The following is a 23327-nucleotide window of genomic DNA, read 5'->3' on the forward strand; positions in this document are numbered from 1 at the left end:
CACAAAGTGCTTTACACACTCAGTACAATGAGATACTAACACACACTACATCAGAAAATAAAAGAATTATAAATTAAATAGAAGCTATCAGCAAACATAATGAATTGAAATGCTGTCATCTATTAATAAAATCCCAACAGAGGGGAGATAAAAATATATAAATATGAATAAATAAAAAGGCTTGAAATACAAATAAAAAAGATGACAGTAAGAATGAAGATATATTAATAATATAATGTATATTTAATGATTGTTAAAAAATTATAAAGCCAGTTGGTGTAATAAAAGGAATAAATATATGAAATAGAAGTTAATATTAAAAAATAAACCAAATATACCACTATTTAAAAATAAAACTGAAAAAAAGGAAATTTCTATGAAAATCATCTGTATTAGTTGGAAGCTCTATTAAAATTTTAACATATATTAGAAATAGGTTTTCAAATTTTGAAAGAAGCAGAATCTCCTATGTATTGTTTTGAGTTCCCCTTTTTAATTATCCAACACTTTATGGGGAAAGGCTGTAGGATTACTAGAAATGAAAAATAGTTGAAAAACCTTCAGGAGATTAAAGAAACTTCGGATAGACAACCATCACACTGATACGACATCTACACAAACATGACCTTCATTGAGGAGTCAGGGGAAAATCTTTAGAGCAGTCTTCTTGCCAGCAAGCATAAACAAAGGCTCAAGCAAGTCGGAAATCAATCTTGTGCAAATATACAAAACATTTTGGCCTTGTGTGGAAAACAAATGTGTAAAACATAGGAAAGTATTGATTATTCTTCAAGATTCCTCTCAATGAAAGGGAAAAAAATCACACTCTGCATAAAAGCTTGATGTAAAAATTGAATATGATGGATTTAAAATTCACAGTATTTCTGGGACTTTTGAAATAATCAATCCACGATTAGCCAAACATATTTAGAAGCCAGAATACCAGAATTCTAATAAGAACTAAATCTTTTTTTATGGAACATCCTGGTTTTATTTGTTATATGTGGGACAATAATTCTTATTTGTGTTTTTTAAAACTCTGTGACAAGGTCATTTTATTCTTGAAGTCTCCATCCAGACATGGTGGAACAATAAGAAGGAAATAAACATCTGACAACACAGTGATATGTCAATAAATAAAACATGACCTTAACCAGATGATGAGAAACCTGAAAGCTCAAATTGCCATTTAGACTTTTTCTTGTCACAGGTAATCATCCTGTCAGAGAGCAAACATTTTGAATGCGCCAGATGACTTTATTCACCAAGCTTGCACCTTCATATAAACTGATCTGTACCACGAAAGCAAAGCTACATATTCAGTCAAATGTTTTATTCATGACAGCAGAGATGAGTCTCCGAAGACAAAATGTTCTTGCAAACAGCCTAACCTGAAAGTGAAGCAAGGCCAAAGTGTGTGCAGAACAGAAAAACTCTGTTTGTCTCCTCAGGTATTTGTTGCATCTTGCTCATTTGTAGAGATTTACTGGGATTTCAGGAGTCTAACTTTCGTTTTCATCATGATCTAATCTCCTCTAATCCTTTCCAAGCTTGTAATTTAAAACGGAGCTCTTCGATGAGACCCACCAGTCTCCAATTCCCAATTACATTTATAAATGGAAAAAATAAACATTTAAGGGAGAAACAATGAAACTAGGTTTCAACAGCTCACCATTTCTTTATGGAACAACAAAATGGACGCTAAATAGGTGGGTTATTTTAATATTTTACCGCGCAAACACTGTGACATGTGTACATGCCCTCATCTCCTGCATTATAATTCTTATTCCAACTATTTTAGTGCCTATGTGGCTCTATTTTTGAAGACATAAAATTAATCAATGTAAGTCAGGGATTATGTCAGGGATTAGCTAGTTCAGGGGATTCAGAATTTCCATTTCTTTTCCTCCCCGGCAGACTCAGAGACGTGTATTTATTTGTAATTACTCTTTTAGCAACCCCAATCAAAAATTGGCCACACTGGACCACAACTGTAAAGCAATCAGTGGATTCATTTCAGATGGATTATAAAAAGTGGAGCACTCTGAAATCATATGAAACTGAGTAAAAAGGGAAGTAATGATCAAGTTACAAATGAGCATAAAGCACAGTTGTTAGAACGTATCTTTATAATGTGTTAATCAATCTCATGCATTTCATTATGAAGTGAGACGATCAACTCAAATGCCAAATGTTGCAGTTCCTCGTTTGACCACTGGAGGCTGATTTCAAAGGGAACAAATTTAATTATCACTCATGTTGAAAATAATATCTTAACACTAAAAATACATCAATGTACAGCACGGCTACACACATTTATTAGATGCTCATTGATTTATTTTCTGTTTATGAAAACTATTATTTTTTTATTTTTTAATGAAAATGTACTGTGGTTAGAGCTTAAGCTACATGTTAACCTGTCCGTGTTAAAAACACCAAAAATATAATTTTCCTTGGAGTAAGTCTTTAAAGGGTTAAAATAGCTGCTTCTCAAGAGGCTTCATTTTTTTTTCTCAAAATAATAAGCTTTTGGCTACATCAGAAATAATCAGTCGAAAAAAGAAATAGCTGAGTGATCCTCACTTTTTGCAGCACTAAGTTTAAAAGTATATTGAATTTTCTTATACATTAACACAGTTAAAATAATGTCCTGATGAGACCTGGAGTTGTGACAAAAAAAAAAAAAAATGACCCACAAAAAAGAATCAAAGAAAGAGCAAATAAATCTATGGATTTTCATGCATGTAAATGTATTAACTAACACATAAAAAATGTGTGGATGATCACAAGTGGCAGAGATTAAAGACTTCCAGAGGGACTAAGGAGTTAATATGAAGCGCTGAGAGTCTTCACAAGCAGCTGAGTGTATTTTAAGAAGCAGTGTAAACTGCAAACTAGCAAGGTCAGTTTGAGTGCAGAGGAAGAATGTTGAAGAAACTCGCAGACAAGCACAAAAAATAGAAATACTTTATTCATCCCAGGTTGGGAAATTAGGCAAGAAATACCATCTGTTTCTTTTTTTTTAAGGGAGTTCCAACTTTTCGACAGGAAAAGATTAGATGTATTGCTCAGTCTGAGAAAGTTCAAAGAATAACAAATCTTCTGCAGCTTTGCGTCTTTCTGCTGACCTCGCCGCCATCACGCATCATGATGCACTCAGCTTCGACAGGCTACTACATGTAAATGGGTCAGCCTCTAATTAATGAGTCTTGATTCCTCCAGTTTGACACTCATCTGTAAAAACAATTAACACTGGTTCTCTTTAACAAGACAGAGGACATAAATCAAATGTTAACACAACAGAGGAGAGGCTGTGCGCCTGCAATTAGGACAGTGACAAGCAAAGGCCCCTTAGCTCTGTGCTTCATTATCAATTGACAACCTGTATGTCCTCTGACAGTGACTGATCTTCATAGGGAGCAGCCTTTGAATGCCTCTCCACACAGCAGAATGGGGGAGGAAAATGAGATTTGCAGGCCCTTTGTTTCAGTGAAACATCCTGCTGTTCACTTCTTTCTGCCTCACTCGCCATCCTGCTATTGTTCTGTTCACATATTCTGCTCTTAAAATGAGTCAAAAAATTCAAAAGAATTTCTAAAAATCTGTTGAAAAAAATGTAAAACCAGAATAAATAAGAAATTGAATAAATTATGTATTTTTAAGGGAAGCTTTCAGTGCTTTGCATTCATCTATTTTGGTCCCTGATGATACAACTGAGCCCATTATTTACTCCACCTGAGCAGTTTTTGTCTTTTAAATAATCGAATGAAAAATTGTGTCAGACGTTTGTTTCACTAAACAGATGAATTCTGTGTGAATCATTTCCATAATTAATAGAACAAATAATGACTCAGCTTCAGAACTGAAGCCATGGTAATATAAAACGGTCACAGCAGTTACAAATCCCATTGAAAAACGGTTCATTTTCAGGAACCATAGAGAATGCCATTCATGTCCAGATAATAGTTCACATGGAGAGATGTTTTTCCTGTTCCAAAGGGATGGGATTTTTGATTCTTTGCACTATATATAAATCCGATTTTACTTTCAGATTCATGAAGCTATACTTCATTTCATATTCTTCTTCTCCTTTCTTTTCTTCAGATGCTACTGTTACAATAGGATGTGTTGTAGCTTCGGATATACCTCGTATTTGAGGCTAAACTTTAATTTTATTCATATTTGTGTACGTCTTGTGAACTGACATTCACACAATACAGATACAGATCAACACACATACATATGCATACAAGCCAACGCCCGTTTAGCTTATAGTATTCCTGCACACATGCAGATATTCTGTTTGAGCAAAGGTGAGCACCCGTCCTCGAGTGAGTGTATACGTCCTAAAATGGATGATGAGGTTACAGAAAGCAAAAGAAAAGAAGGGAAAGTGACAGGGAGTGCCTGATCCCACCTCCAGTAGAAGGCGCAAGTGGTATCTAGGGCCCTCAGGGACCTGCATGGAGAAGCAGTTTGAGGGAAGCAGGAGCCCCCAGCTCTAAAGACCTGGAGGCCACTGAAGCACGGAGAGCACAAGCCCGCGCTTAGCTAGAGATCAGTCCCTCCACCAGTGCGAGGCCCCACCCACCAGCTCAATGTGAAATCACATGTTAGCATTTCCTACAAAAATGTGGTGTGCTTGCAAAACACAGGTTTAAAATGAACTTACATTTTAATTGCAATTTTTAAAATTCTGAGACACCATCTCCCAAGATTTGATCAAACCTTAGATCAAATCAGTATCTTTCTTTAATAAAAAAATAAAAAAATAAATAAGTGGCCACATAAAAATGGTTCAAAAACATATGTATAGACTACTGGAATAACTCGTTCTACATTTTAGGATGTAATAAAAATGGCATCAATAATGACAAAAAAGTACGTGGAAATTCAAACACATCATAATTTGCAAAAACTTACTAACAGAAGCATTCTGTATTTCCTTAATTAAAAAAAAAAAAACTATTTTATGCAGAAAACAGTGATTGGTAGCTGAAATCTCAGCCACTTTGTGCTGTTTTACTGGTTCATAGATCTGTGTTTTGAGCTCTTTTACTTGATAATTTGACTGGTTGTTCATAAACAAGTGTGAATCAGTAAACCAGCACGAATGTTTAATATATCTAATTACCAAAAATTGAGCGATTTTGACAGAACACAATACAGAGTGCCCTAAATGTTTTTTTTTTTTTTTTCTTTACAATGTTAATTTCTGTAAAGCACATCAAAGGCAAATCATCAAATATTAGGGGATAAATTAACATGTGATGAATAATCATCATGCCTCAACTTAGATTCTGCTGTTGTATGCAGACTGTAAACATGTCAGTATCAGTTCATAACATCTTCTCATCCATCCAAACCTCTTTTTTTTCCATTTGCTTCTCAGTAATCAAGGTCACATGGAATATTTTTCACGTATTTTTTTTTTTTTCAAAACTGAGGATCTGATAATAAACATCCCTGAAAAAAACATCCCAAATGTTTCCCAGAAACCTGATAATCCCAGACAGCTGAACCTAAAACAGAAAATATAAATGTATAGCTATTTCCATGATGTTAAATTATTCAAACCCCCCTCCCTGAATAAGCATTGTAACCCACTTCACATCAGAGGGAGGCACAAAAATGGTTACTGTCAGTGTATCAGTTTTACCCCACATTTCACTACGCTAAAACTAATACAGTGTCATGACAGAGCCAATTTATCATGCTATTCTCCAGAGGGACGCTTCACATTAAGACCTGCAAATGCAGAAGTAGAAACATCATGGACACCTTGGACTGTCATTCACTCAGGGAACACAAACAGAAAAATGAACACAAATACATATGTATGACAATCCCACACTCCTGTGTAACATCATGTATTGCAGAAGATGCAGAAATATTAATAACCTGATGTGTTGAATGGAAAATTGCAGTGATTTAAAAGCAGCTGATGTGACAGTTGTGTCTGTGCCTAATGTTTTCATTCTTTATTAGTATATTATGACCTCTATTTAAGCTTTTATTTGGTGTTATTTAGTGCTTGCATTGTGCTGAGAAACTCTTGCAAAACATGCAGGAATTCAGGGATGGTTCTTTAAAATAGAAGTGAACTCCGTAGTCCGACGGGTAACACAATTATTTCAGATGAACCATTGTCCTCGGCAGAATTTCTTGTCTCTTTCCATAGCAAGTATCTAGCTGGGCTGTGACAGCTCATAGCAACATGGAGACACACAAGTACACGAAAATATTTACATTAAGTGATGCCACAACTTTACAGTTTTAAGTCATGGAAGCTGAAACAAAACCAGTTTGGAAAACTTGCAAAGATTTGTGATGAATTTTTTAAGCATGCTTCAATTTTTGAGTTATCTGAAGAAACCGAGAAGCTCTCAAAATGGTTTTAGGAACTTCTTCATGAATGTTGTTCCTAATTTGTGGTGAAAGCCCAGTGAAACACTACTTCCCGAGCCTTACGGGATTAATGGACAGTCAGAGTGTGCTGAAAGGGCTATTGAAGAGGACACATCACATTTTCTATCCCAAGATGTTCCGCCCACTATCCTTTATGAACCTTTTGGAAGGTTAGAAATGTACAAAACACTTCAGATGTCTGCAGTTTATTGTTAAATTATCCTTTTTGCGCTAGTAAGTTTTTCTTTAGCTTTCATTGCTAAATGTTCATCATTATCACTCCTACATGTTTTCTATTTCACGGCAGCACTTTTTTCTTGTACATATATTTAATAATTATTAAAACCATCCTGATTTTATCTTTGTTGTGCTCTAATTCCTTTTTTTGATTTACTTTACTGGATAAAAAGAATTTAATCAAATGCTGTATTTCTCAGAGTTTGAAATATTTGTGAAAAAAAAAAATCTGAACACTTTAATCAGTAAAGTTCAAAAGTAATCAATTTGTTTTTCTTATTCACATATGGCAGAATCAAAAAAAAAAAAAAAACATGAGCAACTGATGTACTTCTATGACTGAAGTCATTTTTGTTTTGAATCATTTTCCACGTTTGGTGCAGGAAGGAAGTACATGTGGGGCAGACTCAAAGTAGGTCATTACACAAGAATGTACCGTAATGAATGAACACAGTACCAAGACTGAAGGTGTGCTTTTGCACAGCAAAAAATAACTAACCTTAACCTTTAATAATGTGAGTTACATTATTAAATCTGACACCTGTACACATGACAAAATGACGAAGATATGGGATTTCTGTAGATTGTTAGTGTTGTATGATTAATACCAACTTCTTTGTCTCTACTTTAGTGCATTTTAAATCAATACTGTCAACATCAAGGTTTGTTATGAAATTTATCATAAATCAAACAAAATGAAAGCTTGACAGGTTCTATAAATCAATAACTTTAGAAAACATAATATCTGGCAACTAGGGAGATCACAGTTCTTGGTTTAAAACTTAACTGCATGTCACGCCATTGAACTGAATTGTGGGGAAAAGAAATGGTTGCATTCCCTCTGCATATCAGTAAGTTTACGTTAAAAGTGTCAAATTGTACATTTCAGGAGGATTTATTTATTGATTTGTCCATTTACATCAAACCAGACTTAGTTTAAGCCAACTGAAATCTTTTTTGTCATTGTTACTTGCCTATTTACAAATAAAAAATCCCTTTTTTTGCTTTTTGTTCGTGTTTCGTAATGCACACAAAAATGTCTAAACACTATGTGAATATGTATCTGTAGATGTTTACATTTATGTTGAAAACAATGTATATAACTATATTGTTGGCGTATGTGTATATGTGTTTGTATACAGTAGGAGTCCAAGTATGTGTGAATGTGTGCTTATATATATGTACCACTCACAAATTAATTATATTTGTTGTTTTATCATTATGCTTCATATATGCTCAAAATAAGTGTAGTCCAAAAAATATGAATATATCAAGCCGAAACAAAACCAATACCCAAGCATCAAGATTTTATACCAAATTGTGGAGAAAATTAACTATTGCTTTCCTAGTGGCAACTATAACTACTGCTGCAAAGTGTATCCTGATGGTCCAAAAACAAAAGCTTTTGGGATAAAATGTCTGAATACAATATGAAATTGTTTAATAATTGCACAAAATAATAAAAAAAAAGCAAAATGACACAAGGGGACTGAGAGAGTAAAACAGGAGTCACCTTTCTATAATCCTCTAACCTCTGTGCTTCAAGCTTCTTTCCCAAACTCCAATTACAAGGAGAAGAAATACCTGGCATTTTTGGTTCGTAGGAAACACACAGGCTCTACATCAGAACTCAATTTGGATTGGTAATGAAACTGCGCTTGTGAGTTTTCCGCTGTAGACAGCCCAATCTTCAGCTGCGTGCCCACATGACTTTCTTTTTCCTGAGCAGGAAAGCTCTGAGGAAATAGATAAATAAAAATGTTGCCTTTGTTCATTTGAAGTAAACTTGGAGCTAACCTTGTGTAGTTTATTCAAGCTGACCTTGAGAATTTCTGAGATCTAAAGTCGAGGGTACAGTACTTTCAGCTTGGACTTTGAATAAAACATGACAAGGAGCCCAGAATTATTTCAAAACATCAGAGATCTTTGAGTCCTCGCATCATGGCACCAAACAAACTTCTCAGTAAAAAATAAAAAAAGAAATATCAGAACACAGAGCTTTGCGGGTTTGTGACATTCCGTGCAAAAAATGTAACACTTGGAATCATATTTTTGAAACATTTGTAAATAATATATCTCTTTGTAACCACCTGAGGCTTAAATGTTTGTTCAATATCATTGTTTTTTTCTATTTCTCTCACCGTACTGTCATCACATCTAATACTCAATTTCAATGTCACAGTGCCCTTTTCTAAAACCTTTTAGTCTAGCCCTCTAGTTCACTCAGTTTTTAGCTTCTGCTCTTTAAATTCATTGAGTTTTTTTTTTTCAGCAGTGTGCTGCTCTCACCCTCTGTTTCAATTGCCTACATTATCTCCAGCCTTCATCTAGCCTTCTGCTCTGGTTGACACAGCAGCATCTAGAGTCCAGGGGTCCTATCTGTCTATCTGGATTTGCCCTTGATGAAAGTGGAGGGTTACAATGAAAGAAATCCATTTCAATATAAAGGATTTTATCACAATCTAATGAGATAACAGCAAGTTTATCAACAAAACTAAATCAAACAAATCTGTTTTTCTAAAAAAGACAGAACGGCATAATAAAGCAGTTTCAAGTCCATCTGCATTCTGACCTTGCTTTGGGATGAACAGATGGTGCGAGCGGCTTCCAAAATGTCTTTACTTTCTGTTGCAGCGTGGAATTACCTACTTCAAAATGATCTATTGACTTTTCATATCATGTTTACAGTGTCCTTTTCAGAGAGTGCAACAAAAGTCAAGCTTCCCTGTTGCAGAAGGTGCAAAAGAGAGCGCTAATGATTAATGCTTCTCCAGAGAACGGACAAAAAACTTTTGCAACTTCATTCACCTCAGTGTAGAAAAAAAAAACAGAAAGCAGATGTTCCGTTTTTTAGAGACGAAGGACAGAACAGATTCTGACCTGCTCCAAAAAGTAAAAAATAAAAATGGGAGCTGAAGATTCCCAAAGAGAGTTGTGGAGCATGAAAAATATTCCACAAAAAGGTTTGCAGCCTGCTCACCTCAGCAGCAGGGGTGATAACTAGAAGCAGAACGTGGGTGTGAGTGTTCACAGGAAACAAATCTGAACACAATGAACAGGAAAAACACATTTCAAAATAAGAACGCTTAAAGCTATGCAAAAAACTTAATTTAGTTTTGAAAAAACAACCCTGGTAGAAATATGACTTTCATAATTAAACTACTCCACCATGTCCTGTCAAATAACCAAAAAAAGCATCACACGTGTTTATTTCTGACTTCTTTCACTGATTTAATACATTAAAGTTAAGGTAAAAATCTAAAAGATTTGCTTTTACCAAAGACTTTTCACTTCCCCATTTGACCAAAGCAGCCCTTTAACATCCATCTCCAGGCTCCTGAATGTTTCAATAGATAGATAGAGAGGCAGAACCAGCTTTTCTTTCCACTGCGAAGGAGCTCCCACTTGCAGACACCCTCTCTATCTTCAAAGACTCCAAACTTTTCCTTTTGCTTCCTTGTCTCTATGCTTTCCATTCGCTCCTGCATCAGTTAAGACTCGTATGACTTTTCATTTTTGCACATGGTGCAGGGTTAATTACAAAAAAAAGTTAATTTGCTTAATTTATTTAACTTACTTATCTCTTGGAATTAGCAACTTGAATGAAGAAGAATCAAGAATCAAAATAAAAATGTACAGTAATTAGATTTATTTCACTCTAATTAATTTAAAAACGTTTAGTTAATTTGCTTTTTTCAGAAAGTTTTCTAAGCATTTAGTTGTGACCTGTCCTTGTTTAAATAAAAAAAAGGAAATACTTTTTTGCTGTAATTTATCTGAATAACTGTCAAGTTTATCAGAACAGGCAATAAATAGAAATAACGTTTTCAGTCAGAATAATTGAAAAACAGTATTTAGCTATTCTGGCTTTTGATAAGCTTTAAAAAACAGGCAATTAACGCAACACATCTTTTGTCATTTCTTTTTTCTACAGAAAATGAGGTAAATAAATGAGAAAACAGTGATTACTGCTTGAGCTTCCCGCTCTCCGTTCAGCTATTCATGTATTCAACAGGTCCAGTCCACCTCCGTTTTTGCATCACAATGCAACCGGCTTGTTGCTTTGATTTCAAACATAATTCAACAAATAACTCAGTGTTCTCTGACAAACAATAAGATAAATGTTCAAATATTATTCTTTTTTTTATTAAAGAAGAAAAAGATATTTAAAATGCAATGGAAATAGTTTGAAAGGTTTATGAGCAAAGTGCTGCAATAATGCAAAAACACATTTGACCCTCTGTAATCTATTTTTCTCAAAATTAAAGCACCAAAAATAAATATATATATATATATTGTTTTTGGTCAGAATAATGTGGAGCATCTTCAATTATAGAGATAAATGCTTTGTAAATATGATAGCTAAATCTCCTACCGGTGTAATTAGAGAGTTTAATTACTAGTATGTGGATTGTTGTGGGTGAAAAATTAGATTTTTTTTAAGTTATTATTTAGAATTCAGATGGAAAAAGTTCCCCACTGAGTGAAGTTAAGAAATGTTGCTGCAATAAGTGAAGTTGATTTGGAGTCATTATGAAACATATCATTTCTCCGTGGCCCAAAATCCCAGCATGGCCTTCCCCCTTTACATACAGCCAGCCTCATCCACTGTACATCAAAGAGGATTAAACCAAGTCTCCAAACACTTCAAGTAAAATTAGTACCAGACAGATTTCAGTGCACGCAAAGAGGATTAAACTTACATAGTCGTCATATGATTCATGTGTGACTGCTAACAGCGGCGGCCTGTATCCTGCATTCCCTCCTGTCCCTCTGGCTCTTGCAGCTTGTGCTTCCCTTTTCAAAGCCGTCGTGGGAAGTTTGCTGTGTGTTGGTGTTGCTGTCCCCCGAGGAGCCGCAGCGCTCCTTCCTGTACCTCTGTGGCCCCTGGCGATACAAAGAAGAGACAAAACAGCAGCTAATGAGAAACTTTCTGACTGATTTTTTTTTTTTGGAAAAGTCAAATTTACACATTAGGAAAAATGTTAATCATACTGAGTCACAGAGGGTTTTTTTTACTCATTTTTATGCTTTCTTACTTTACATATTAATGTGAGATACAGTTTTTCATCTGTTTTCACCATAAAAAACTAAGAATTATTTTTTTAAGCAAAATATTGATAGGAGGATTTATGTAAATTGTTAACTAAATACATTTACATTAAAAGTTGAAGTAAAAACTCAACATTTTTTCAATATATTTTTGTGCAACTTGAAAAATTTAATTAAATACATTCAAAATTGCATTTCACTGCTTTTTGGATCTGGCTTTAGCTATTAGCTTTAAGCAAAATTTGTGCAGGAAGGCTGAAAAAAGCTCAATATACATTATGTATGCATGATAGAAAGTCTATAATCTATAGTCTAGAATATATAATCAACATATGAACTGGTGTCAATGAAGAGTAACAGAATCTGCAATGAATTTCTCTGTTAAAAACATATATATTTTAACAAACTCATACAACTGAACAACAGAAGCTTTGCTGTGCAGCTGTTATGATCTGCTTTTCTTTTTTTGCTTTTCCAGATCTAACTTGTAGCAACACATTATCATCCAGAAATATAAACACTTTTCACTTCAGGTTCATATTTTTATGGCACTTTACCATAATTATTTATCACCTCAGCATAAAGAGAGAATCTAGCATTGGAGAAGAATTTAAACTGGGAGCATCCCATGTTACTGCTGGATTTAGCTCATCCACTCATGCTTTCTGAATTAGGCCAGGCTGTCAAGCCACAATTCCCCCTCCTGAGGGACTGCTGGCGCTCAGGTAGATTATGGACAGTTTGCTCCAAAGGAATTTCACACAAGCAGCTGCATGCGTGTCTAAGTCATTTTTTTTTTCTTCTGATTTTACTGGTCTTGCCTGGATTCTCAAATCCCCTTGAGCAGCAGCACGGGAAATGCAAAAAATTCTGACTTACAAGGACGAACGGCTGGAAAGAAAACCTTTCGAATACCTGGTACATCATAGCAAAGAGCAAAACCAACTAACTTGTATTTTCAGTATTAGAATTTTGTTGACTGTTAATAAAAACACAATCAAATTTTTATTTAACAACTTTAAAATAATAAAGGACACCTTTAATATTTTTAAAGGCAAGATCAGCTCATTCAGGCCAACATCTTAAGTTGGTTGTCAATGTTTTATTTTTTTCCAGAAGCTGATGAATTATTCATTTGTTAGAGCTGTGTTTTTCACTCATCTATAAGCAGCTCTTCACCTTGTGGAAGTTGTGCTTGTTGGTCGCGAGCTCCTCCCGAGTGCGCTCCTGCCCCTGCTCGACTCATCGGAGCCGTTCAACAGGGATAACTCTCTCAGCTGTTCCTGTCTGATCTCATCATTGTAGTCCTGCAGAGGCGGAAAATAGCATGTCTCAAATATGAAAAATAAACAAGGACATTTATCTTCTAAAGGCAACAGACATCTGCAAGAGCAGCAGATTTCATTAGAATAAAGTGAACTTGATTCTCTCAGAAAACATCCTGAGCATGGTTGGTGAAAAACATATTTTGCAATTGTTTAGAGAGACCCTACAAATGAAAAATATGATTTACCTGTTTGCAGAATTAATCTTAATTTGCAAGATTTTTTTGTTTTGTTTTTCTGTGGTCAGAAAAAGTAAAATAAAACTTGTGAGAAAGAAATCCAAAACTATATTTTAAAACAGCAGATGAATAACAAACTGTATTAGATGTTAAGTTTATGAATTATCCTTATTACAATGTCGGACGAAAGGTAGGAAAATAGAAATCTAAACAAACATATTTTAGGTCTGCTCTGTTAAGATTATTGGATCAAAGTTAATGTGGAAATTGAAAAAAATAAAAATAAAAAGTAAATGTCTTATTATACAGCTACCTTTGCTTGGTGTAATACCTAATTTTATTTTCAAGAAGAAAAAAGAAGTGTATTTTATATAATATTAATAGGAGAAAAAAAATTACAATAAATTGGAAAAATATCAGATTACCAACTGTAAAATCATAAAAAAATAAACAAGTAGATAATGAAGACATTGACCACCTCTCTTCATATGGAGGTACATGCTTCTGAAGTGGATTACTCAAATTTTGAAGAACCAAATAAATAACTTAGTTGAAATATTAATGTAAATGATTGTGGACATGGACTCAGGGGTGGACTAACCATTAGGTAAAGGTGGGCAATCGCCTGGGGCCCCAGGCTGAACACTTAATAACAGTGTCTAAAATGTAACAAAATTTAACTCTAACCTAAAAAAAGCCATAAGGCTGATTCAATTCAATTCAATTCAATTTTATTTATACAGCCCAAAATCACAAAGGAAATTTGCCTGATTGGGCTGATCATGTGAACATGTCCGTCCTTCTGCAACAATGGAAAGCTTGCATGCAGTCGATGTTGCCAGACTGGGCATTTACCAGCCCAATTTTTACTCTGACTTTGCATCATTTGTTCCCACTAGGAAATCAGCGATTGATAAAATAGCACATTTAAATATAATCGTTTTTTCAAGTAAAAGTATTGTATAAAAAATAGATTTTTTTGACATTTAAATGTGATTTCAGCTTTCAAATTATTACCAAAACATTTGGATTCTTGACATTGATTCTGTCTAAAAGTGTGAGGAAGTTAGTCAACATTTTACATTGTATCTTAGGTAAGGATTTTCAAAAAAAGAAAAAATTATATATATATATATATATATATATATATATATATATATATATAAATGCTGTTATTGTTCACCTGGAGCCCCCTAACTGCTAAGTCCACCACTGCATGGACCCAAATCTGACAATGAATAAATGAGCAAACAGATGAATGGAAGATAAAAGCTCGAGTAAAATTTGACTCCTTATGTTCTTGTCCTTTTCTCCTGTCTTTGTTCTTCTTTTTTGTCAAATATATCTTGTTAAAAACAAATGCCATGTTTGTTTAAAGGATGTTGTAACACCCTCTTATTTTAAAAGTGTTTTTTTTAGTTTTTCTGTTGTTTTAGATTCTTGGTTTGATTGTACAATTAAAGAGAAAAAAATAAAAAATAAAAAAAAGCTGTAATAGAATAAGTTTTTTAAAAAGAGAAAAGAACATGTCTGGACAACTCTTTACAAGACCATTTTCATGCCACTTAGTATTTCAAAATGTTATCAAATATAATGCAGATTGTTACACAGCAGATGAGGGAGTAGACAAAGCAACATTCATTATCTTGTCAGAACTGACAGATAAACAGAAGCACTTCAGGACAGCTACGATATTTAGAGCTGCAGGAAAAAAAGTGAAGAAAACAAAGCTTTGGTGGCAGCATAAGAGTTTTCTGCATGTCCGTGTTTTTGATAGAGATGCTAGTACCCTTTGTTTGCTTGTTTTCACAGCTTGACCGGGTGTAATTGAATAAAGTCAAAATTTGAAAGGAGAAGAAATCACAAAAACAGAAATCTCTAAAATTATATATTTGCAGAAACCGTTTGCAAGTATAATGTCTGCAGGCTACCATTAAATATAGGCTACTGCACTTGCAATATTTTTGTAATTACCATGTTTGGAAAATTTGTTTTAATACTTGAACCAAAGCAATAAACAAGAAACATTAAAATAACAGAAAAAAAAACTATTTAAATGAGAAGTGAAATTTTGGTTTAAAGGGAAAAAGTGGAGCTTTTTACTGGGGGGCTGGGAGCTAATGGAAAAAAAAACAACAAATTGGTTAAAGTTGGTTAAAATTGACATTTGGCAGAGGTGTTAACTTGAGCATACAGAGATAATCCTCAGACTGTTTGCTCATAGAGATTAATTTACCATGGGCTCCTGCGCACAGGCTCTGTGCCCTTCACAGAGATAAACCTGGACTTTTCCAGGCCAGGAATCTGAAGCTCGGTTACACCAATCACAGCTGGGTTCAAGTGTATTTATATGCTGCAAATAACAGAATGCAGACTAATTTACAGCCTTTTTCACTGCCAATTTTTCCTATTATAAAAAGGGTTTCTGAGGCTGAAACATCAACTGTTGTTCTAAAAAAGTTTATTTAATCTGAATTGAAATCCCATCAGTGTTGCTTATACAATACAAACCTATATCATTAGATAACAGTAGGACATCCTGATAAAAAAAAAACAAAAAAAAAAACGTTGAATATGATTCACAAGATTGATGTTTTTAAAAATCTTCTCAGATAAAAATAGTGTTTTGATGTTTTTATCTTGTGGCCTTTTTATGATGATGGAGGAAACATAAAGAAAATTAAACTAAAAATTGCATTTCGGACAATTTTTTACTCAAATCATTGTAGATGAAAGGTAAACGCAGAAGAAAATTATTGCACAACTAGAGAGTTAGAAACGACTGCCAATAGGCAGCTAGGTTAGAGAGCAGAAGCTAGGTCTGGACCACTTGGGTGTTACACAAGGGTGAGGGTGTGAGGGATTGTAAGCTAGCAGGAGAGCGGGATGGATGATGGGAAATGGAGGCGGGGTGGCTCTGCACCAATGCTAACTTCTGCTGCTCTGCAGGAACTCTCCTACATAATATATTAAAATTTTGGCTAAAAGGGGCAAAATCATATTCAAAAGAACGGGTTTGAAATGAATGAAAATGAGTGGGACCATAAATGTTTGTTTTACTGCTGTGACATGTAAACAGACGATTGCTTTGCTTCATTTGGTTTTCTATCCTAAGCCTCCAATTCCTTATTTGCAGATATGTGCATTTCTATCTCTCCAGGGAAAGAACTCAAAAAGCTCAAGAACAACATGTAATTTTATTTTGCTTTAGCCACTTACAGTATTTTTTGGAGGATGGGTAAGGGAGATGTCAGAGCTGGCATCAGCATTTCAGACTGAAAGTGTGGAGCTGACATTTTCTCCGAGTCTGCTTAGATGACATATTCTTTCTTGCTCCATCGTTTGTGCACGAAAACCCAACATTTGTATTCTGAATTTTTTTCTTTTGCATTCTCACAGTGACATTTATCTTTAACATAATGTTCTTTTCTAACCTTCAAAACTAACACTTAAGCATTTTTGACACAAGTTTAAATAACACTTGTAAATGTAACTTTTTGCTCACCTACTTTCTCTTTACTTTTTATCTATTAAACAACTGTTTTTGGCCAATCTCAAGCAATCAAATAATAATGGTAATTCCAACATCCCAAATATTACTTTTTTAGCAGCTCAATCTTGGAAGTTCACGTATCTTCAGTTCAGCTTTCATTTAATCCAGAGCAAACTATCATTTAATTAATTTATCCTGTAGTGTGTTTCCTTCTTTCTTCCTGACCTATGAGTAGAGTAGACAACATAGCATTTATGAATCCACAATTCCATTTTTCCTTTTACAAATTCATTTAAACAAAAGAAATGCCTACACCTCATCTAAGATTGAATTTTTTAATCAGTCTAACAATGTGAAGTCATTTTCTTGTGTTTTCAGGGCATGAGCTCTGTGGGAGTTCAGGGAAGTAAAAGTTCTGCTAAATTATAAAGGTAAGACATTAACTTCTACAGACTACAGGGCTGAAGCACATTCAAATAAATCTCTCCTTTACAGGTGACTGGAGCACATTTAAATCTTTATTCTCAGACGGATAAAGAAAAACCAGAGAAAGAAGTAACTGCAGCACTGCACGGCCATTTGTTCAACTACAACTTGGATCTAAATTTCCTGTGGCAGCCTGTAATTCAGAGCGTCTGCATGATGCTTTGTGCTGCGGCTGCTGAGTTTAGCTTGGTTTCTGAAGCAAACAGTCACAGCAGCAGGGGTGGGTTGACTCCTGCTGCGGTGGATGCCCTTCTCAGGGCGACGGCCAGATCGAATCATACACGTTCAGGAGAGAATTGTGATATCAGTTCATCTATCTTCTTGACTAAACTTTTCACTGCTACAGTTTTCATTTTTCTCTAGAAAACACACTGAAATTTTTAAGTACATTTTTGGCTTTTTTCTGCACAATTAGATAAACTGGGACTGCCCCCCTGTTATTTGTCTGGCACTGACTTGAACCAAATTGACTATGACGCTTTTTGAGTTCGTTACGATGAAAGTAGAGATGAGTTGTTGATTGCAGCAACGATTACAGAAGACATTTTTTTCTCCATATTTTCATAATTTTGCTGATTATGTATGCACAGCTGTTTCCCTGTAATACCTTGACAGCATGAATCCTACAAAACAGCTCCTAATGGATGGAGTTGCAACAGAAAACAATTCAAAGAAAAATGAATAAAACAGCAGGAAGTCTTTACCAGATATAAGAAACATCTGTCAATCCGACAGCTGTTGTTTTAGATTGTGAATGTTTCTCTTACGTATTCTTAAACTTCTTAGTGATGCATTGAACTGCACTGAAGTCACTAGAGTTTTTTTTTTAATCATTCATAGTGAAAAGGCCAGATGAGAATATTTTCAAAAAAAACGTTTTCATAACTTTTTTTTGCTGTTTTTTTTCATCCAGTATTTTCCATGTAGAGTCTTTAAAAACTATGTTTTTTTTATCAATCAGCAGCACAATACTTTTACATCAAGAACAAAATTTGAATGAACTGATTCCAAGTTTTTTTTTTTGCATCATTTGGTTTTGCTGGAAGGACTTCACAAAACTTTTAGTTCCTACTGAGTTCATCCATATGCTGATGGAAATCCTTTATCGCCTCTGATTGGCGTATTGAAACTATGAAATGTTCCTTGAGTCTAAAAAACAATAATTTGGGGTGTACATTAACTTATTCTGACTCAAACACAATATGATATGGTAAAACTATTTTTTCCCCCGAAAACATTTCAACAGTTACCCAATAAATTAAAATAATGTATTGTTCTACCCAAAAAACATAAGGAAAAATTTATCTTTGCTAATAGTGAAGGGAACACCAAAGTGTCATAGAGTATTGTTTTAAAAATGTATTTTTCTGACAACACACAAGAACATTTAATATTATTTAAAGATTAATTTAATAATTTTCATAAAACATATTTATGTTGTGCTAAGGATTCAATTTTTTTTTTAAGTTCTACGGATTCTAATTGAAAACAAAGCTTTGAAAAGTAAAAAAAAAAAAATTCAAGCAGTATATCTGCAAATTAGGTAATAATGCAAAAACATAAAAAAAACCCTTATTGAACCTAAAATATGACAACTTATTTAAAATTCTTAAAACAGTGAAAAACACGTCAAACAATGAAATAATAACAATGAAATATGTCTAAAAAAAATGACCCCCTAAAAGTTTAATCTGGATGATTCCAGTATTTCTGCAACTGTAATTTATTTTTCTGGCATTCATGCGGTCCGTGTTGGTGCAGAGGCAGTATCATCCTCCTCCAGACCCAGAGTGTATTCAGAGCTCTGGCTCTGGAAGAAGCATAAGCTTAATAAAGTAGTTGCACACAACTCTTTTATAGGCTTGCCACATTTGCAAGCTTGATTAATATTTACAGCTTAGCCTTAGCGAGAGTACACACCATGCACACTAATTACTGCAAAGTTCTTCAGGCTATTAGTTGCTGGAGTCTCACAAGTAGTTTCATACTGCACTTTAATTGCAGAATACATTATTTTTCCTTTATGACAAAGCGTGCGCGGTGTGGAGAGCGAGGGGAAACTTCATGCCTATATATTATTCTTATGTAAACAAACCTGGAACATTGTAAACTCTGTTAACAAGCTTGGTGGAGAAATGATCTAATAACTTGTGTTGATCTAAAGTGCAGGAATAAAAATGGTGTTCGGGGGATGGAGGCCGGTAAAGTAATAAACTTACTGGAACTAGAAATTTTTTAATTTCCTCCAAGGCGTGACTCATGCGGGAATAGGCCTCTCCTGGTGGAGCAAAGACTTCAATTAAAACGTGCAGATCATTGCTCAGATGGGCATATTTGGCATCCCCGCCTTTCCGTAATTCTTCTTCCTGTAAAATAAAAAAAAAAGATGGGGAGTGAATGAATTAATTTTTGGAATTTTGGAACTGTTCAAAGCAAATTTTAATCAATATTCAAATTATTACACTAACACCCGAGACAGAAGAAATCTGAATTTAAGTAGCGGATCATTTTTTTAAATATGAAGCACACTTCTTCTCAGAAAGTAAGCAAAGATGGTATTGAATGATTCCAGCCTGTTCTGATGGTTATTTTTTTAGGATGCACAATATAAAATGACTCTAAAATATTTACCTATTTACCTTTTACTTAATTATTTTGCTATGTTCTTAGTTTTAGGTTTTAATCAGTAAGAAACTCTTTCAAAGTTAAACTTGGCTCGTTGAGATGTACAATGAAGCACAATCTCATGAAATAAAAACTAAAACACCTTAACTATGAATTCATGTTCCAATTGGCAGGATGCTGAACTTTGAAGAATATATTAGCATGAAATATTGATAGAAAAAAATGCAGTCTGATATGAGTCTGAAACCTTTGTAACCTTTGTGTGCACGAAATGGTGCAAGAGCTGTAGAACTCAAAGACAAATCAGCTTCTTGATTCTGCAAAAAGAATAACAACTCAAACACACGGCGTGATTACCGTTCTGTTTCGTTGCTAAACAGTATCAGTTTCCATAGACATTTTGGTACAAATATTACACAAAAACAGAGAATATGTTAGCATTTTGAATTAAACATCACTGGTGAATTCTCTTTGCGAAACTCCTGATGTCAGGTTTTTTTTTTTTTTTTTTTGCAGCCAAAGCAGATGATGGGAACTGAACGTGCTGCTAACAGAGCAAAAATACCTGCCTTCACTCTGTCACAATACAAAGAAGCCAACAACAAACGAGAAACAGCCTGGTTTTTGCTTCATATTTAATGCAGCTTATTGTTATTTTCAGAAGGGTGGGTCCAGGATTTTTTCCATGTAAAAGGAGAAAAATTTATGAATAATTTAATTTTTTGTTGAATTTTTAGAATTTTATAGTGGCTCCTAATATATTTCAGGGGGGATTTGAATCAGTAAAATTACATATGTACATTTATATTTTACTTAATTATAGATCTTCACCCTCTTCACCTATAATTCACCCACTAAAATCTTTATTAAAACATAAAAAGACATGATTTGAAAGTGCAGGAGTCAGAAATAAGAAAGTCAAGGAAAAGATAAAAGCATCTGCCAAAATTCAACTGCTTTTATATGTATTTCATTTCATTAATTCAAAATAATCTTTTATCCATGTAGCAGAAAGGCAATATTTTTAGATAATATCCGTAACCTGTGCACATAATGTTGCATTTAAAGATAAACAAAAACATGTAACTAACAAGCTTAATTTTTTTTAAAAAGCTTCAGTGGTTTTAGGGCAAAAATTGAGAAAAATATCCAACGCTTCAGTTCAACAGGTCACGTTCCTCAAATCCACCGAAGGCAAAACAAGTGCAATCACCTTTGCCTCACTGTAATCTGCAGAGCCATGCCTGAGGCTTCATTCAGACTTTAGGCGCTTAAAGCTCCTAAAGCCCGGGGCCAGAGCCAACTGTTTTAAAATAAACACTTTTTACTGTAAAATCGATTTATCCTCAGTAATCCGAATTATGTCTGAGGTATAGAGAGAAAACATTCAGTCTGAATGAACCAGTAAAAAAAAGGTTCACCTGAAGTCATTCAACTTTCGCATCAAACCTTAGGTTAAAGGTGCCTTTACCAAGGACGGCTTGATGGTGGCTGCTAAGAAAAGTTAGAGAGCCATTCACGGGTTTTCATAAAGCAGACTGGGGACTCAAATGTTTGTCCTTGCATCACAGAGCTGTTTTCCCTCCTCTGGGAGAGGTTGCTGTTAATTAAATAGTAGCAGCACCTCAGCACTCTTCACTTGCTCAGTCAGGTTGTTATAGATTAGCTCAAAAACTTGCACCTCCGTGTTTCCTTGTAGTTGCACTTTGCTGCAGACTTTTTGCACATGCAAAGCTCCTTTATAGTTTATTTACGAGAACAGCAGAAGGCTTGTCTGTTCAGTGAGCTGAAGAATTTTCACACACAGCTTAACAGAAGTTAAAATGTAAAAGAAAAAATGAATTCTCCTTATCTTTTTTGGTTTAATTAGGTTTAAATAAACATGACTTTGTGGATGTGGCAAACTGGTGTTAAACACATCATGAGTTTTTATTATTATTGAGGGATGCTGTTGTACATTTTCAGTGACAGTGATGTGCTAACATGCTTATGATTGTAGATTTTACTGTAATAAAAAATGTTTGCTAATATCCCAGAGGCTGACAGGTGTTTGCCATCATAGAAGACTTTCCTAATTGTTGTTATTTAACTACACGATAACCTTTAATGATTCTTCATCACTTAAGCGTGACACAAAGACAATTTTACAAGTAATTAAAGTCGGGAGTGGAGTTTTAAAACACTAGTGGGTGATGTTAATTTATGACAGCAAATTAATTAAAGGTAATGTGTTCTGATCTGCTGATAGGAGCAGAACATAACAGGCTTTTAGCGTGTTCTCCTCCTATCTGCAGGTCAGCGCTGACATTGTTTTCAAATCACAAACGCTTACTAACATTTGCCCAGAATGGTAAATCTGTTTGTCTGTGTCACAGATTAAAAACTTACAGATGTTTACCTCAGCATCTCAACCAGATTTCTCCTGCACCAAGTGTTGCAACAAACATAAGGCTGTTTTAAATACGAAGTTTCCTAAGCTGAAATATGAGCGTACTGCTGGATGGACGTAGCCTCTCGAGGATTTGAACCTGGCTCCAGAAACCTGAGTTGATGGTGTGTTTTTGCTTGTAATTGGACTCTGGATGTGTCTTTTCAGTGCTGCTGCATTGCCAGCTGGCTTGAACAGTAGTAAGCCTCTAACTCGTGACCTCTGGGTGTCAGTCTCATCACAAAACCTTCAGGCTTGTTGGGATGCTGCTCCAGATCAATAAAACAAACAGAAAACTCTAAACCAAAACACTGTGTTGCTATTGTTGATAAAAACTGAGTGTCAGTGTGTTAGCCTGAACACAAATTGATATGCAGGAGATGAATGAAGTCAGTAAAACTGCGCTCTTATTTCAAAATGATCTGTTGAACGCTCTCAAAGGAAGAATCAAGTTATATTTAAGAGCAGGAAAAAAAATGTTTTTCTTTCTTTTTTATTGAGATGTCAAGAAATATTGAACATCTCACAGTGAGACTATTCATTTTCTAACATTGAATTTATATTAAGAAAGAAATCCCTATAAAGTGTCAATTATAAAGTATTTACCCAATTTTTTATCCTTTTGTCAAATGTTTTTGTAATAAGAAAATTCACTTTTTTTTTTTCAAACAAATATTTTATTAACTAAATAAGTAATACAGACTGGACAGTTAACTTGTAACCACAAACAAAAGTAAATATTTACTTTGTAATTTTTAAAAAAAAAAAAAAAGATTCGCTAGTTTATTTCATATTACTTGGTTTGTAATTTTTATTACTTTCAAAGAAAAGGGTCAGTCTCACTCCAGTAATCTTCTGATCTATTTTAAAAGCATTCCCAGTAGTCTTTATAATTATGATGATGCCGTTTTTAACCGAATTTAAAAATCATGTGTTGTTTTCTAAAACATAGTTTCTGCAGAGCGGCAGTAGTTCATCAAATTTTGCCTCTGACTTGTGGGTGGGACTGTTGGTGTCTGCATGTGCTGATATCCCATTAAACATTTGATAAGCCACTAGCTTGAAGCCCCTCACAACCTAACATTATAGGTGCA

General features: G+C 34.5%; 1 protein-coding gene across 1 annotated transcript in view; it reads right to left on the bottom strand.

Moving 5' to 3' along the window:
• The window catches only part of khdrbs2 (KH domain containing, RNA binding, signal transduction associated 2), a 61024-nt gene that overhangs the window by 11487 nt on the left and 26210 nt on the right, over window positions 1–23327 (bottom strand). The window contains exons 4-6 of the mRNA XM_024297958.2: window positions 19400–19546; window positions 12877–13004; window positions 11349–11532 (exon numbers count right to left, since the gene is read on the bottom strand). Of these exons, the coding sequence (XP_024153726.1) occupies window positions 11349–11532; window positions 12877–13004; window positions 19400–19546 (459 nt within the window). The remainder of the gene's footprint in view (window positions 1–11348; window positions 11533–12876; window positions 13005–19399; window positions 19547–23327) is intronic.

Source organism: Oryzias melastigma, linkage group LG15 (assembly GCF_002922805.2).
Source record: "Oryzias melastigma strain HK-1 linkage group LG15, ASM292280v2, whole genome shotgun sequence".
NCBI classification, from domain to species: domain Eukaryota; kingdom Metazoa; phylum Chordata; class Actinopteri; order Beloniformes; family Adrianichthyidae; genus Oryzias; species Oryzias melastigma.